The following is a 19640-nucleotide window of genomic DNA, read 5'->3' as shown; positions in this document are numbered from 1 at the left end:
AAAACACATAAATTTTAACAAAATACCAGCTTCAATCTTAATCATTTCTTCTGATGTACAGACAGCTCAATCCTTCTAGAAAGACTTGAACCATTCATCTTTGCAAGGACTAAAATTTTTAAGATTTAGGACCCATTTTTATGGAATTATCCTTCAATTATGACCATTTAGCCCAATAAATTATTAAATAACTTTTTAAATATAAGAGTACACATGATTTTTTCCAGCTAGTTAACAATATAAATCTACTATCCTTCATTTTAATGTTGTTGTTTTTTATCACTGTTCTCTGCAGACTTTCTCCAATCACTTTAGAGCAAAATAACTTCATCAGCTAGCTTCTTACCATGATTTTTCAGTTCATAACATTTCTGTACATTAATGTCTAACAACAGATTCTCCATATAGACATATCTAAAACCAAATTACAAAATCTAGAAGTGTTATGTTCTTACTGCTACCCAGACCATCTCAATAAAATAAAATTTCCAACTTTTAAATGAAAATTTTCATGTTTAATTAGAACCTAAAATTTGGAAATTATATCTTAAAATTTGCCACCATATGTATTTTATCAATGTAAATTTACAACTGTGGCAATACTTGTTTGCAAAGTAAAGCACAGATAAAACACTAAAAGCAGTGACTTCATGTGATATCTTCAACACTTCAGCCACTGCTAAACTACTGTTAGCCAAAAAGTAATTGTTATTATAATAACAAATCAAATTATTTAATTTGAAAATGAAGAAGTTAAATCACAGGAGTAGTTTTAATAGATAGTTTCAACAAATTCAAATACCTCTGTAAACATAGTTAAGGTATGCAATTACTATTTCTCCAACATTATTACAACTCAAAATGTTTAATTAACTACTTCTGAAGAAGATAGTCAAGGGTGCGGTCAAAAGAGAACAAAAATAGTTAACAATTAACTGTATAATTGTCCCCTTTTTTAATATTCCTGTTGGATTAAATTTATAACATTATTTAATTAGTTTAGGGTTATCGAGACTTAGCAGCTAGTAAATCTCAATAACTTAAACAGCCCTGATGAAGCTCTACAAAGCGTGGCGAAACATCAAAAACAGTCCATTAATTATATATATAGCTTAATTAACTAGATTTATTATAATTAAATAATGATATAAATTTAGTCCAATAGGAATATGAAAAAGGAGGACAATTATATAGCTAATCTAGTAACTGCAAAAGGGAGTCTTAATTGTACTGCTTTTTAAATAGAAAAAAAAAACCATTTTCCACTGATCTAGTGGGCTCTTCTTTAGGTTTCATAGCCTAGATTTTGTACAATTTCCTTTCAAGTTATTCCTCTAATAAACTAGATACCATCATATAAAAGGAATAGGTACTTGAACTTCTTTTGGACAAATCAGTTCTTGTATAATGTGACAAATTTTTAGAATAAAAGAAAACAATCGCTACATTATTTTCCAGTATCGATATATATTATGAAAAAACATAAGCCTCAAATTTATACCACAAGAACTCAAGAAAGGTCTTAAATTCAGTACTTAGTAATGAAGAATTATTTCTAGACCAACAGTTTTGGAGGATGTTTTATACTAACGATCATCCTCCACTACTAGGTTTTCTTCCTCATTAAGAAGTGGCCTAGCAAATTCTCCGGACCCAAGGGTTGATCCATGGCTGGTTTATCAGAATAAATAATTATGTGCCACAGCCAGACAAGAACCTGGCCCAAAAGATAGCATAGTACAGGAGCCTTCTTGAAGCTGAGGGGGTTAAAAGTGCCAACTCTGACTGGCTCATGTCTCCGGTGGTCCCAGCTCAAATCCACCCTCCCCTCCCCCATGTCAGAAATGACAAGGAAGGTGGTCATAAAAAATGAGATAGCATAGGGTTTTAATCATGGAGCTACTCCACTCCTTACAAGTTAAATAAAGGGAATGACAAATACAAAAAAAAAAAGTTAAGAAAAACCATTATATTATAAAGAACTTTTTTCTAATAGAATAAAATTTTCTTAAAAAAATACTTTTTATAAGCAAATTTTCACGTTGTACAGGAAATGGAGGAATTTTATTTAAATATGACAAAAGTAAACACATATTGTAAGTGATCCATCCTCATAATTATCTTATATAAATTTTCTCTCTCTCTCTCTCTCTCTCTATATATATATATATATATATAAGAAGATGATCAGGGTTGTGGTCAAAAGAGAAACAAAAATAGTTTACAACTATTTTTGTTTCTCTTTTGACCGCAACCCTGACCATCTTATATATCTATTTTTACGATCATATATATATCCATGTATACTATATAAAATTTCATTAAAAAAAAATATTAGGTTCAAAATAAAAACACCAAGGTTTCATGTGAAGGCTCAATTTGTGTATTCTCCTCAGCGTTCTGATATCTTTAAAAATGCAAGGTGTTCATTACACATTTGAGGAAAGTAAAAAATAAGTAATCGGACAGATCCTTAAAATTTTCCAACAGCCAATTCAAGAATTTGGAGGCAGTTTTTGAAAGTTTATAACTGATAGAAAATTTCAAAATCAACCCAACCTGCTAGTAACTGAATCATGATCTGACATAGTGAAAATATGGGATTCAATTAGAGCCTTACTAATTTATTTTGAATAATGTACATAGCAAGCAACGGTTATAATGACTGTTAGTCAAATAAAGCAATTTATTAATGTTTGGGTAGCAATAATTGATTTTTAAGAAATTCTTATTTCACTTTTACATTGTAAAGTGATTGGTTATGACAACGATCGGCTGTAATGACTGCATAAACTGGTCCCTTGGAGGTTGTTACAAACTATTCCATGGTTCCTGTATTCGCAGCATATTTGTGGAAGGTGTCTCCTGTGAATAAGGAGGTTTGACTATACTATTTATTAACACAATATATTAATGAATACTTTCTTGTAAAATTTAATATACTAGTTCCTTTCGGGACACCAGCAAGATATTGAAGCTTCTATATATATATATATACACCCATTAATTCTGTATTAAGTACAAAATTATCAGCTAAAGAAAAACTTAGAACATAAAATAACGTCCATCAACAAAGCTATGAGTTGATTACCACAAATAACAATGGATTTATTCATGCATTCATTTTAATGCAAATGGTAACATCTTATTAATTCAAAGCACTTTAACAGATTATTTTCATCATAAAAATAAAAAAAAAATATTATCTTTTAACAGCAAATAATACAAATAATAATACAATGTACTTTATTCAATAATTAATATTGTGCAGAAATGGGGGTATGAAAGTAAACAAAATACATAAACAATACATACAAAAATATTTGATTAAAAATATTTGAAGAAAAATTTATATATTTCAAAAAAAAAGTTCATTATCATGTCAATAATGTTCTTCATTAAAAATAATTAACAAAATAGGGCAATCACAAATATATATATACCTATAAGTATAAATATTTATATATATATTTGTATATTAATATGTATATATACACATATATAAAGGAAAAATAACTTGATAACATTTTCTTTCTTTCATTGCACCTCTGAATAAAGTGTTTCATCATAAATTTATTTCAGGCCTTCTCACGCTCCAGTCAGGAGAATATGTAACAAAATAATTTATTTATTCTGCATTAAAATAAGGAAAGTCTCAACAAAATATTAATAGATATCACGATGAGAGTCATCACTAAATCTTAATTCATTCTACAATGTAAAAATTATATTATTTATAAGTCCTTTTAAAGTTTTACGACCAGTCTTACGATAAAATACGATCACTGATTAGTTCACCTTTCACTAAATGTTAAAAAATTTTTCTGTTAAGTTTTTATAAATGTGTCTCCTGAATGTCCATCGAAATAGGTCACCACTTTCATACAACACTGATAACACTTCTTCAGTTTCCACTGGAATGAACCGAAAGGCAGTCACTTCTTGAAGAAACTCCATTGTTTTTTGTTTTGTTTTTTCTCAATAATTACTAAATTAGAACAAAATGTATCATTGAAACAATAAACATGAAACAATAGATTATCTATATATATATATACGCTAGCTTAAAGTTTCCAATTTTAACACATTAATAACAGGAACGATAATCATATCAACAACAAATGTTCTCTTCAGGCCTTATCATATAAATGAAATTAAATATAATGAAATACTATTGCAATCTTTTCAGTTTGTGCCATAATGGAAATCCATTTTCTAACATATTAGTAATACTACTAATAAACAATTACTAATTCCATAAAAATGAAACTAATTTAAAGCAAAATAATATTTATACAGTGCATTCTACAGACTGTGAAACATGGCAATAGAAAACTCATTGAAAAAAAATTAATATAACAATCATGCATATCTTTTCTGCTTACAGTGTTCAAAAAATATTAATTTATTTCATATTATAACAGATCATTTAGTAGGTTTACATAAAATTTCAACTAGAATAAACAACTTACTGCCAGTAAAATTGATACATTCTGCTTACAATAAACCCAAAACCAGTAATTATTATGTGAAATAAGTAAAAAGATTTACTATACATATGAACATATAATACTTATACAAAGCTCTTTTTTTTTTTCTTTTTTTATATTTTTTAAATAAATTTAAAGTATAATGTTAACAGAGAATAGTGGGTAATGGCAGGAAGATGATACATATTTTTCAGACCTTTAAATATTCTAGCAGGATTGACAATTTTCATTAATTACATTAATGAGCAAAAAAGAAAAAAAAAACACTTTAGCTAAAAAAAAAAAAAAATAAATAAAGAAAATTACAAGAAACACAGACTATCTTTTGTTTTTCTTTCTTTGAGAATAAGAAATTCAGGGACTACAATGATGAATGAATGACATATGTCGTATTGGACAGATAGTTGTAAAATTAAACAGGGTTTAGTTAACGTTATCTTTAGTAACATTATTTATTAAAAAAAGGAGAATAAATTGAAAGAAAAACAATAAACATACATAAATCTGAATTTCTTTGTAAAAAATTCTTTATAACACAAACAGTTCAATAAAAAGATTTTTAAGCAGTAGTAAGAGCCAACAGTACTGATAAACATATGTTTAACTAATTAGTGCTTGTCCTTCCTCCGCGCCCTCCTCTTCCACTTCGACTTTCCCTTTCCTAAACAATAAAAGTTAAATAAAAAATAATTTGAATTTCTCTGATCAAATGCTTACAGCTCATACAATCATGTGAATATGAAACTGGAATTTTTTAAATAGAAAATACATGTTTATTCTAAGAAAATGAAAAGCATTATTTTATTCATAGTATTGCCTATCGCTGGTTATTTATTTTTCCTCTCTCACAATATGTGGACACTAAGCCAAAAAAAACTGTTCCTGTTTTAGTTAGATATGAAGTGGTGCTCAGCAAGTGTTACAATACAAATAAGTAACAATTAGAAGTACATGCAATTATTACATAACATGCATACATGCAAGTATTTCCCAATGAAACACTTCAATTGTAGTTTTGATGGTGATGGTGCATTATCATGATGCAAAACCACTTTTTTTTTATATTCTGATTGTTTTGCACACAAAGCTTGTTTCACATCTTCATTTGTAGTCAGTGGTGTTCAGTATTGATGGTTCTGCCATGTTTTAGCAGCTCAGAAAATATTAAACCTTCTGACTCCACCAAACACAGAGCATTGTCTTCCATTCACAGCGATTTGAGCTATCAATGGTTTGGCTCCAGTTACCCATGATGACTTTCTTTAAAAGTTTAAGATCCTCAAAATACATTAACGTTCAATTGCCAGTCAGAACAATCACAATCACAGTTTGATGGAGAAATGACTTCCTTATGTTCCTATTCCTGCTAAGCAACGTTTCACAAGTGGTTTTTCAGTTTTCCTGCTGTCTTTCATTCAGTTTATGTGGAGTCCATTTTCCTGTTTTTTGGATCTTTACCATTACTTCCAAAACTAGGAATTTGATGGATTTCCGTGTCAGATTTAATTGATCCACAGGTTATTGCATTGCAGCATCATACTCATACAATAATGCTTTCAATTTATTGTCTTCAAACTTTATTGTTGATTTTCCACATTTGTTATTTATCAAATCAAAATTACCACTTTAAAAAAAATTACAATTGTTAAAATGAATTTTTTAAATCAGTGTGATTTATTCATAGCATGCTTAACATAAGCTTTAATGAAATTATGCTACGGTTTTCTTCAAATGGTAACAGAAAATCAACGCTGTCAACAAATCTTATCATTCAGGTAAAAAATTACCTTTGAAACATTTATTAAAAATGGAAAGAGGAGACTTGAGACTTAAGTTCAAAAAATTAGTTAAATCAAACAACATTGAAAAAGTTGCTAAAATTGGAAAACAGCAACAGGAACAGTTTTCTTCAAATGGTAACAGACAATTAATGCTGTCAACAAACCATAGCTAATAAACAACTGTATTATTGTATGAAATTAGGACAGCTTTATCAGATGTCAAAAAATGAAAATGGAGCTAATGCGGAGGGTAGATGGAAACTCCATTAACAGCCAGTGCCTTATGGATCATTGGAGCTGGTGGTCTAATTCCAATTTCATATTTACAAACCTGGTATGCTAGTTATTGAAGATCACTGATAAATTAAACATAGATGGCTCATCAATTTCCATACTAGTCAATGTTGAATAGTCTGAAACGATAATCTTTCAAATTTTATCTAATGCAATCTTATCATGACAATATTTCAAACATTCCATCCAAGTTTAAAGTGACCCTTACATTATTAATAAATTGAGTGATCACATAATGTCAATCAAATAGAGAAAGTTTTTTATTAAACAATATGTTAAATACTCTATCGTCTGTGAGGATTATTGTGCACTATTGATTCAGTTCAGTCTTTACGGTCATACAGTAAAAGATATTGTCAAAGATGGCTGGCTACAAAGGGCAAAAAGTAAAAAAGAATTATTTAAAAAAAAATCATCAAGATGTAAGGGAGTTTACCAGTTTTGTGAAACAAGAAGTAAATAATACAGAAATAAAATTTAAAATATGAACAATCTGAATATTAACTAGGCAAATATAGAAAGAATTATCCATAATCTGATAAATTCCGGTTAATTAAAAAGTTTAATTCCTAAAGCACTAACTTTAGAAAGGAATTAAAGCGGAACAAGGAATATGAAAAAAGTAGTGCATTGAACAGATGACAAGACAGAGCCAACATTATGGTACTTGGGTGGAATAAACTTCTTTAAAAGTCAAGAAAAGTTAAGTTCATAATAGAATACTACTCAGAAAGTAATGTAACGTAACAAGGAGTAACGTCCTCAATGAAGGATTAAACTCGTGAACTTTTAATCTAAAATAGATAAATCAATCATACATGACAAGTTTACTATTTGATTACTTTACCTTATGGTTCGAGGACTGATGAGCTGCTGATTCGGCCTCCTTCTTTGAATCCTCTTCTTCTTGCCTCCTTTCATAGTGCACAAAATCATCGAATATAGATGTTGTATGGCGATACGAATGCATTACCCGAAGAACTTGCTTCCCTTTTTCAAATGGAACTTCTTGAGTGTCTCTTGAATTTGTGACAGGTTTGTTTTCATTATTTTCAAGGCGTATATGCCTCAATTGAACGTTTGGAACATCCTTCACATAAATCCACCTTACCCTAAATTGTCCCTTCCATTTGTCCTGAGACCACACTGAACTAGATGCATTATAGTCAACAGGTGACGTCATACGCGCCATTCCACAAAAATGTCCAGAACCATTAACAGAAAAAAACAAATAAACAACTCCATTCGGTTTTGATTCTTGCTCACGATAGGCTTGGTCCAAACGTTTGTTGCCATGTTCTGTTGAGCACCAAATTTCATATTTAATTGATCTGTGAATATCGTCCTCTGAATACGATTTTATCACAAAGAAACGAGCACCCTTAGCTGATATGTCAAAGTCTATAGGATTATAATTGTTTTTAATCCTTAGTTCATCTAAGATGGGATGAGAAGGGATGGATGATTGAGTGGCTATCGTAGCTGGTGGCTGTTGGACAATCTGTTGTGGCTGAGGTATTTGAGAAATCTGCTAAAATACAGAAAAATATTAGATAAGCTAAAAGGTTACTTGATTTGAATAAATAAAAAAAAAAAAAAATGATGTATATATCGTCGGTGCAAAGCCTAAGTGAGGTTACTCTTAATCTTGCTATCATGGGTTTTGCTGCATTTAAACATGATTTTTTGTTCTCACTGGAATGTAAAAAAAAAACCTAAACGAATATATATGACATCACTAACTAAATATAAAAAAACGATCAATTGATTTATATCAAAATTAGAAACATTGTCTTTGCAACCATAATTCAAACACAATGATCTCAGAAATTTTCAGATATGCCACTAAGTTATTGTAGAGATGACCTATAAGTCATGTTCATTATGTGTTTTATACAAAGTACTAAAAGATGAATAGGGCTAAATGTGAAAAAATGTATTACTTCAATATTATACGTATTTTTATTATTCATTAAATCAAGTTAAGGTTGCCGTATCAATGAGTGGAGCAAACAAGTTGTCTTTAATATATAATATAAAATCTTATCCTAATTGAACAAATTTCCCAAATGAAAATTTTTGTGGAGACATTTTGTTTACTAATAGCTCTAGAATAAAGGTGCCAACAATTTCAACAACATTATAATAATAAATCCAATATTATTATTAAAAGTTTTATTAATGTATTTTTTTTCTTTTCTTACGTCGGCCCAAGACTCCCATTGGAGTCCTACACTGCACATTAATGTATTAATGTTTTTATTATTGATAGTAAAAACCAATATTGATTCGATACTACAACGATATTAAATATTAATGCAGACTTATCTAGGCCTTCTCAATCAGCAGCCACTAGGAATTGCTGTTCAGCACTACTCAATCCAGTAGTGAACTCTCATGTTCGTTCCTTGTGTCTCCAACCACAAAATCGATTCATTGAAGTCTCATTAGGGAAATTATTTTGTCATTATTACTGATAATACTATTTCTCGGACTTAATTACTGAAATTTTATTTTTTTTTCACCCAGCTATTGGCCGGCATAGACGAAACAATAAACATTGAACCTCGTTATCTGGTCAAAGCCATAGTGGAAAAAAAAATGTCAATACTTTTGATTATGGAAATTTCAGCAAAATGTAAAAAAAAAAAACCTTCACTACTTCATAGTAGTGAAGGTTTTGAAGAGTCAAGAGTTCAATCCATTGTAAGGAAGTTTTGTTTCTAGACCAACGGTTGTGCAGGGAGATGATTTGTTTAGAAATTCAACTTAAGCACCAGATTCCCCTCTCCCCCCAATTAAAGATACCCACTTTTCCGAGTCTAGGCATACCCCAGAATGCTCTTCCAACTCTACTAACAAATTAAAAGTATCAACTAAAGCCAGACTCCAACTCGAACCCAGGAGATAGAAACGACAGTGAGCTTATCCTGCTCCTTAAATTTTTTTTAGTAAACTGTAACCATACAAAAATCGCTCAATTTCTTAATAATTCCCTACGAGAGAGGAGGTACTTTGGGCAGGTATGAAACCTAAAAACATTTTGCTTTTCCTTACTCCTTACTAAAGCAAGAAATGCTTTTAGAATCTTTTATCTAAAATTAATGTTCTCAATATGCCTCACTCACTACTAGGTATGAGAAGCGTTTATGAAAATTAAGAATATTGAAATTTTAATTTTAGAAAGGCATTAAAGGCACATAATATCTTACCTTAAGGCAAGGTAAATTAGCTTTTTCTTCTGGTTCGACGTGCGATATAGAATGTGCTACATGCATTGGAAGTGGATGAGGGGGAGGTGGAAGAATGACAGGAGGTGGGGGCGGATGCCGAAGGTAGGCAGGGGCAGCTCCACGAGGTGCTCCGCTCCATGCTCCTGCTCCACTGGCAGGACTACTCTTACCCATACCTCCTTTTCCTTCCCATGTACCGATATCCATATTATGTTTACCTGGTACCATTGGAGGAGGTGGCATACCTAGAAAAAAAAAAGATTTAAATGGATACAATATAGCTCTCAAAGGATCAAATTGTATAAATGTTGATGTAAAATATATATTATTTTTCTAGTATATTCATATTAAACTAAATTTATCTGAAAGAGTAAATAAATGATCCAAAAAAGACATAAATTAGTTGTTAGGATAGAACTTGAAGATTCCAACCACAATACCTTGAGTCTGTAAATACCAATAAAGAACTCAATAGTTAATGTTTCGCTAATTGAGGTAGCATCAGGACAGAAAATATAATTATAAAACTGTCACATTCATTGTTATTTATAAACCTGGTACTATGGAACTTCATCTAACGGATAATTTTAAAAAATGTATATCATACCATTTACTTTACATTATTTTCAACTTTCACTAACCAGTCATCCTAATAAGCAGACACAGATTTCGTCCTTTTTGTTAGAAAAAAGTTTCTCTAAAGCTGACAATAGAGAAAAGGAATCTTTCTACATCTTTGTAAAGGTTTAAGCAATGCCTGACAAAACATTACCGCTTAGAACTCCAAAATGTCTCACAAGAACAGATCACACAATTGTGTGGATTTTTTAAAACTTCTCTATACATGCTAAGAAAAATCTAAAATTAGATTAGCTCAATTTAGTGAATGTTATTTGTGTTAAGTTCTAGTAACCGCATGCCCCTCCTACCCCGACCATCTTCTTTTCAAATTATATCTACTTTAAACTATAAACACCTCAAGATAAATTATAAAATAAAGTAATAAAACATATTTTTAGTTAGTAGTGATAAGACATTTATGAACACTGTTTACCAGGTCCTTTCTTCTTGATACCGCCCGGTGGTACTTGTGGCTGCGGCTTGGCAGGTTGGCTCGCAATAGTAGCCCACGTCATTTTCTTTGGTTGTATTTCTTTGATATCTTTTGAATCCGATTTCCCTTCTGCTAATCCAAGAGTTTGCATACCATGCTCTATACTTTTTAATGCTTCACCTCCTGGACAAATTAAATAAGACTTTTAATAACATTATGAATACTATTTAAATTTCTATAATAAAGACTATGAATACAAAGTTTAAATGTTTTATGTTTAAGCTAGATAAATACAAGACATATCGCACTTTGGAAAGAAAAATAATACTTTATAAAATGAGGTGCTTGGTTATCAATTTTCCTAACGTGTTGCATTATTATAATTTAAAAGATCAAAATGCTATTTTCAGTATCTCCTTAGCAATGAGGTTTTTCAGAAGTTACTTATCTTGTTAGAGTGGAATATCTAAATTATGTTTTATTGGAAAATAGTTTGGTCCGACAGCAAGGTAATAAACTGATATAGCACATCTACACCACCTCAATTATCAAAAAGTGTCATTCTTAAGACCACTAAGGAGTTTAGTTCGGCTTAACAACAGCGATGATTAAGGACAGGGTTCACATGTCGGAGTTCCATGTAGCAACATTTAATTAACAATAGCTAAGAAGTCCTAAAGTTTAGTTATATAATTGTATTAATCAAATGCATTAGTATAATATTATGAATCAACTATAATTGTATAACAGTGAAACATACCAGCATACATTGGATCTCCATGCCTATAATAATCATCGTAGTGTGGTTTACGAGACATTGCAGCCGAATTTCCCCATGTTGAATAATCACCATTACCAGGAAAATAATTAAATCCAGTGGCGGGGCCACCTGCTTGTCCGAATGCACCTCCGAACATACCATCCATTCCTTAAATACAAAATGATTATACATTAATACAGAATTACTACTCATTATATATTCAACAGTTTCTATTCTCATAGCTCAAGTCAAAGATTAATGACTTTGAGGTATATTTTTTATAGAAGGGAAACAATTTTTAGAACACAGCAACTCTAGTTTCATTCTGTTTTACGTAGACTGTTTCAATTTTTATTATTATTTAGATTAAATGCCTCAGACAGTCTGATATCTTATTTTTTTATTTATGTTTATTGGGTGAGAAGCTTTGGAAGACTTATAGTTTCAATTTCAATAAAAATTTGTTAAGTAGCAGAGGATTAATTTAATCTATTCAAATATATAAAACATCCTGAAATATGGAGAATACAATAAAAAGTATAATTTCTTATTGGTAATTTGCATGACAAATGTATAAAATTGCAATTGAATATTGCGCCAATATACTATAATAACTTATTCTACAATTGTTAAATAAAGATGAATATGGTGCTAGAAACCAACAGCTCCTATCCCAATATACGTAAATAAAATATAAGACATGAGCCTGCCTAAGCTATTTAGCCTGAATAATAATACTTGAGTTTTATCGTTATATAGTACAGTCAAATAAATACAATCACAACAGTCCGTCCACAAGAATATAGCAGTGGAGAAATAAGAACAGTTCACAAAATTTGAAAAACCCTACCCCCTCCATACATTCAACTTTTTAGACAAACAGTTAAACTATAAATGGAAGATTATTGATGATTGACCGTGTGTATAGAACCCGGACCATATTCCATTCATTTAAACTATAAATGATGTGTCTGTATCCATTTCAACATAAATGTGAAAATTTGAGGGAAATAATTTGAGAGAAAATAAAAATTTAGAAATTCATAAATTTACTTTAAAAAAAAATACAATAAAAGATTAATTTTATTACATAACCTAGCTTTTACAGGTAACAGGAGGTGGAAGCATTAGTTTCAACTAAGTGTCACATAAGTTCCCTCCCCCCCTTTTAAAGCTTGCTTGATGCACTCCAGCAGCATTTGAGAGCTATTGAGCGCCATCTTTGAAGTTTAAGAATAGTAGACACTATGAACCTTATTAGGCTTAGTGGATTTTGATCAATTCATACTGTTTTGTATCCGCTATGCAATCCATATCAAACAGACTAACCTCAAGCCTATCACACCAACAAATGATGTGATATACTATTTCACCTTCAGTATGGCAGAATCAATAAATATGTCAACTTGAGATTGAACATACGTTTTTTTAGTTCACAGAAACCAGCATTAATCCCTATAATTTTCCTAATAGTAGTGTCATCCAATTGAAGCAAAACTTTACATCAGTTTACACAGTGTCTCTAAGTAAATAGTATTTTACCTTAGCCTGTCATATTCTTGTATGTGAGCTGTAGTATATACAAAGAAGTTATATTTTATTATCTTATATTTCTTATCAGCATGTGTTTTATATGGTCACACTCATCCTAACTTGCTTATCTGTTAAACTTTAATCATTCATTTATAAATATTTATAACTAACTATAAGATAGAAACCATTATTCTAGATTTTTGGGTAACAGTAATAAACAAACATTTTAAGAAATAATCTAGTAAAGTGATAACTAAAAATGTAACTTAAATGACTTCAGTAACTACACCATTATCATTTCAAATTGATTTGTAATTATTTTCTAATTTTAAGATATAAAAAATAAATAATGAATTTGATATACCATAAGAGTCATGGCTAATTTGTCCCCCATAGCCACCTAGAAATGTCATTGGGTCATTATTAGACCAGGTACCATCTCCTACTCCAAATGCCTGATATGGGAATGAGGTGCCGTAATAATTTGACATGTATGGATCTGAAGCCATCGTCGTGGAAATAGGAGTTGTATAATTCTGAAAAGGAAATTTTTAAATGATTAAAAAGTCGATCAAGCCAATAATTCTATGATTTTTTAGCATATGTAACAGTGCTAATATTTACTTTCTTTATATAATTAATTACAACTTTACAATGATAAGTACAATTACTATTCTTGCCAGATATCTATAAGATCTCAGTTAAAAATATGAAATTTGTGTGTGCTTTAGTGAAGTCTTCTGGAAACAATTATTAAAAGATAAAATTCGGAAATGGATTTTATCTTTAAAAAAAAAAAAGATTTTTCATTCTTTCACCAATTTCTAAAATTGAGGTTCAATTTTCTTAACCATTATGGAGGTATTTCTAATTTGTAGATAATTGATCAAATTTAAATGAAAAAAAAAATGAGTTCAATTGAAAAAGTAGTCACTAGTTTGCAATTTTTTTTTTTTTAAATAATCAAACAAGAGAATGGATAAATAAAATCACTTTTCAAGATTGTTTTGAAGAGCACATTATTCCTCATGTTTGAGGGTATCTTAGCTCAAAAAATCACTAGTTGATGTTCCAAGAAAATGGCCATATGATCACAACACACCTTCTCAAAAAGACATCTTGTCCATTTTCAAGTTTCAGTATGCTCACTGGCAAAGAAAAATACATTAAATCTCATTAAAAAATAAAAAAAGCTCATCTTTGGAGGGTTAAAGTTGCTCATTCTCATTCTTCATCCATCGGTAATCTATATCACCCTATAGGAATTTTAAAATCATCTATGGACAAATCATTGAAGTTTTTAGCACCAAACGTGACTATACTGCTATAGATGACATCATATCAATAGCAGCAAAGGTAATTTACAGGGCTAACTTAAGTTGAGGAAAAGATCGATAAGAGATACACCTCTTTGCTTATTGTCCATGAATAATTGGGGGTTGACTGTAATATATTATGGGACTAATCTCCGCATATGAAATTATAAGATTAATATACCATAAATGTTGTATTGAATGCAACCTCATGTACAGCTCATACAAGATTTAACAATTTTTTTTTTTTTATAATACAACACAAACAATTAATTAAAAAATCATGATAAAAAATAATAATATATAAAACAAAACACAATCTTCACCTGATGCTGTTGTGCCCGCCATGTATCAAAATCTTCGTGCTCATTCACATGTTCTTTTGGTCCATTCGTAACTATTAAAAAAAATAAATCAAAATATAATTAATATTTATAACACACAGGATTATAAAAGTAAAATATAAAAGAGAACAAGAACAAAAAAAAGATGCTCAACTTATCCCATGAATTTAAAGTTAATTTTATATTAGAAATCAAATTTGTTCATAATAAATCAAAATCTATAAATATAGCATATTCTTGTAAATTGGTCAGATTAACATAAAATGCTGGACAAGTGAAATGTTAAAAATTAAAAAAATGTGATGCTGTGAGTACGTAACACAACTTTCACTTACCGCTCTACTTTCAATAGAAATTGATTTTTGCTAAAATAGGGCTTACTCTTTACTTAACTTATATCATACTATGCCGTATCAGATTTTTTCTTTACTGATGCTGTACTAATATCTTGTACAGTAATATATTTTTTAATCATATCTGGTATAACACAGTTATTTTATTTTATACAATCCGTGATCATTGAAAGAAGAATACATTTATTAAGAAATTCAGTTAACTTATTCATTTTTCACTCTTCACTACCTTCTATGACTTTATATATTACAAATTAAGTATTTTTAAAAAATCTTTGGCTTTCCAACATACATACTTCTATATTACTGCTCTTAATTATGGAAATATGTTTTTAACCTGGGAAAATATTTCTCCCTAAGTTAGTTATCAAATTTTCTAACAGTTCATATTTTTCCAATTTTTTTTATCCCGACAAACGATGAGAGGTGGTCAATTACTTAAAATAAACAAAATGAAAAGTACTTTAAAGGAATATACTTTGAAAAATCAGCATTTAAGCCCTGTTGGACTATTTCAATAAGGACCTAGCTGATATTAAAGATATTTAAATCTATATCAATGTAATGAGTTGGAAAAAAAACTGTTAGACCAGTTTTCAAGAAAATGGTAAAAATGTATAAAATCAATGATATCAAAGTTTTAGTTCCGGTAACTTTAATTTGCTTTGAAGCAAAAAAGTTGCAGTAACATACCACCACACAGGTAGCTTAAATAAGTAATTTCAGTTTCATAAAACGTTTTGTTTTTGAGCTGGACTGTTCAAACACATAAACCTACACAAACCATTTTATGAGATTTGGTTTTGAACTCAGAAGACCTTAAAAAACATTTCCTAATGAAAAATCAGATTTGAATTTACTATCAATCACCCTTATTCCTTTTAATTTTGCAAAAAAAAAAATCCCTTCCCAATCGATGCTATATGTGTAAGGGAATACTGGCTCTGAAAAAAGATATCAAACAAGAACTGACCCGTAACAGACCAAAACCATGTAGGCAGGGATCCAGAATAGTCACACAATGCTAGGAATGTATTCTCAAGTTATTACAATTTTGTGGACCTTCTTGAAACGAACTGTTTAACAAACACAACCACTAATTTTATAGTATTATTAAAAAGGTTTTTTATCTAATCAAAGGAAAGTTCATTTAGAAGTCCCATGCTCTCTGGGCTGCTGCATTCTGTAAAAATGCACTCAAGTTCGTACATTGTTGAAATAATTAATTCCATTCTCCTAAAGTTGATGATGATGATTCGGGATTATTTTTGTTACAAAACAAATTTCTTAATGGTACCATAAGTGATACAAAATTATTATTATCATAACTATTTTTCTATTATTTAATGATAATTTTTTATTATAATTTGTATCATAAATTCTAATTACTATAACATTAACATAACCCCATCATGAAATGCAAATACTGCTTTCAGAATTACTACAGTTCTAAGCCTTTCAGTAGAACAGAAAGTTATTAAATACGCGATCAGGAAATAAAGGTTTATTTGGAATAAAAAGAAAAGAGAAAAACAATGAACAGCATAAAAAAATGGACATTATCAAAAATGATTGATTAAAAGAATGGTGGGAACAAAAACCAATAGAAATAATGGAATAGAGGGGTAAACGCGGATTTTCAGAAATTGGCAAAAGAAAAGAGAGAAATAGGTAGGACCGTCAAAATATGACCAGTAGCAATCGAGATCCTTTTCAGTGCAAAGTATGAAGTATTTCCAGGGGTTAAGGAGTCTTCTTTTCTGCCAATTTCAAATTAAATAATTAACAAAGTAAAAGCATCTTTAGTCTAATTTTAATGAGAAACAATGGAAGCTTAAGATGTTTCACCAAAAGTAGTACGATGTTATGAACTAATCAAAATGAAGCTATGATTTTCTATTTCACAAATTCAATCGATGTATAAAATTTCACTTAAATGGTGCTCAAATTTGATGTTTTCAGCAAAATCGCATAAAGAACAATCTTTAAAGTAGACTTCTGCTGAGTAGATCAGATTAAAATAAATATAAATTACTACCTATATTATTACTACAGTTTTTATTTGAATTAACGGTTCTTAAACTGCACCTCTGAAACTACACATGGTTAAATGAGTAAAAGGCCTTATGTCCATGAACATTTAAAATAAACTTAAAGTGAATATTATGAGCACAAAAAAAATTTAATTACCGGGGCAGAAAATTCAATTAATATTTATCTATTTATAGGATTCTTCAATCATGAAGATTTAATGTGTCTCGATCGTCTGCTCAAGAAGTAAATTCTCATTGCCCTGATCCTTCGTAATGTCTGATTTCCTATATTTAACTTTTGTATCCCATGTTTTCAGAGTTGAAGATCCTGTTCAAAGGGTGTCATAGAGGAGCTTTGTGGTAACTGTAGATTTAGTCGACTGAAGATAAAATAGATGCTTTTTCATTTATTTGCTCAATTTCTTGACGAGTTGTAATGACTACTGCACATGGAGATGATGTTCCATATTCAAATCTCCGAATGTACCTAGAAGCTATGCATTAGATCGCATTGCTTTAAAATTTAAATAGACTATCCATAAAATATTATGATTTATCTCATAAAAATAGTCTATAAAATTAAAAACGTTCATAACTAAAAATTCTTACTTTAAATTTCATATATCTGCTTTTAGAACATTAACAAACTACAATTCCAAGAGAACCATTCCAGTAAGTTTTCTGTAATGAGCATATTTATAAGCAGGTTCAAGATGATCTATGTTGTATCTTAAGTGTTAAGAACACTATTGAGTACACAGCAGCATTTCTTCATAGCCAATAGACCTCTTGGTATATGAACTGCAGTATGGTGCAAAGGCAGATTACACAGCTCAGATATATGTATTTATTACACTGATTAAAAGTGTATTGCACATAAAATATCACTGGTTGCTGTAAATACAATGGGTGAACTGTGTAAAATGGATCTATTAAAACTATTGATATTATATTACATAAAAGATTGTTAAATTTGACTAAGGCATTACTTAAGTGGGGTGAAAGCCAGGTGATAAACCAGGGCTATTCATTATCTTTAGTTTAACATCTTCAGGTATATTAAATGGAAAAAAGTTCTGTTTAATGGAGAAATATTTCCTTCTTTTAGCATGTTAAAACAATAAACATTTAACATGGTGGAATCTGTTAATAGACCTCCCATGGAGAATGAAGTGATACACACGAGACCAACTGAGCTCCACCTCCACACTATTCTGTCTGTTGTTGTTTTGATAGTTTAGTTGCTCATAGTTCTTGTTTTTTTAAACTCTAATTAAGCAATGGATAAAAATAATAATAAATTAGTGGGGAAAAAACTAGGAGAGAAAACAACGAACAAGTGAGGTGAAGGAAAGATGATGGAAAGAAGCTAGAGATTTTATTATCTCATTAAGATTACGAGGTTACAAAACAAGTTCCCGAAAACATCCGTTAACAGCTCCTCTGCACTTTATAACATGGACTTTAAATTATGCTGATTACAATCCTATACTTTTATTAAAGTATTCAATTATTAGTAATAGCATATTAAAACTTTTTACAATTAACACATCATGAATGCCCATCTTATAGATAAAATGTTTTATTTAGATCAGGGTAACTATGGTATCTTCTTAAATACGTGGAGCTGAGGTACTCGATGATGAATAAGAGAAGTTGAAACAAAATCAAATAAAATTATGTTGGTCTTTAGATGTCTTCCAGGTTTCTCTAACCTCAACTTCTTCTGTGGGCCAGAAGTTCCCTTTGAGTTATTCTTTCATGTTGATGAATATAATTAAAAACCAAAAGTGAAACTGCAACCAATGCTAGGATGCACTTCTGATCTTGGTCTCAAATCTGGCTGCTCCATAAATTCAAGCTTAAATGTAAATGTAAATAAATTCAAGTATCCTTTTGAAGTCAGGAGCATTAGGATTCTTATTGAAAGTCGTGTATAACAACATTAGCAACAGGAATTTTGGACATTTCATTCTCTTTTGGATTTATAATAATTAAACCTGTTGCATTAGAGCAAATAAGAACCAATTGATAAATATATCCCTAATAAGGAACAATAAATTGTATCATCAGAAATCTTGGACAGGATTGATGTATACTATTCTGGCCTGTTTTTAAAGTATGTTGTTCAAAAATTTAACAGAAACTACTAGAAATTTTTATAAATTCACCTTGATATATTCCACAGCGAGAAAAAACTAGGTAAGTAGCAACAGTTTGCATCATTATGAAATCTTCAACATGAGAGACATCCTCTACTCTAGATTTTTTTAATGGAAGATTATTGATTGACCTTGTGTATAGATGAATGGAGGATGGTCCGGGTGCAGTAAAAAAAAACTCAAATAGTAGGTAATTATACTATTTTATTGAGCCAACGTTTCGCCCCACGTTGCAGGGCTTTGTCAGGGCTAAAAAAGATACAAACACTATAGTTACAAAAAGGAAAAAA

At 30.1% G+C, this 19640-nt stretch overlaps 1 protein-coding gene across 4 annotated transcripts in view; it reads right to left on the bottom strand.

Annotated features, from left to right (window-relative positions):
- Positions 1–3224: 3224 nt before the first annotated feature.
- Positions 3225–19640, bottom strand: part of LOC106683102 (YTH domain-containing family protein) — a 23158-nt gene continuing 6742 nt past the window's right edge. The window contains exons 1-8 of one of the 4 annotated variants that reach the window (XM_014424348.2): positions 17346–17635; positions 14785–14855; positions 13510–13681; positions 11613–11780; positions 10853–11035; positions 9778–10043; positions 7413–8096; positions 3225–5151 (exon numbers count right to left, since the gene is read on the bottom strand). In XM_014424348.2, the coding sequence (XP_014279834.1) occupies positions 5095–5151; positions 7413–8096; positions 9778–10043; positions 10853–11035; positions 11613–11780; positions 13510–13654 (1503 nt within the window). In that variant the 5' untranslated portion in view covers positions 13655–13681; positions 14785–14855; positions 17346–17635 and the 3' untranslated portion in view covers positions 3225–5094. Of the gene's footprint in view, positions 5152–7412; positions 8097–9777; positions 10044–10852; positions 11036–11612; positions 11781–13509; positions 13682–14784; positions 14856–17345; positions 17636–19640 lie in introns of those variants that run through there. The other 3 variants (XM_014424347.3, XM_067050540.1, XM_014424346.3) reach the window with 3 other exon arrangements.

Source organism: Halyomorpha halys, unplaced genomic scaffold, assembly GCF_000696795.3.
Source record: "Halyomorpha halys isolate HHAL.00 unplaced genomic scaffold, Hhal_1.1 Scaffold466.1, whole genome shotgun sequence".
Taxonomy (NCBI): domain Eukaryota; kingdom Metazoa; phylum Arthropoda; class Insecta; order Hemiptera; family Pentatomidae; genus Halyomorpha; species Halyomorpha halys.
The sequence above is the reverse complement of the archived record's forward strand: the minus strand, read 5'-3'. Positions and strand labels throughout refer to the sequence as shown.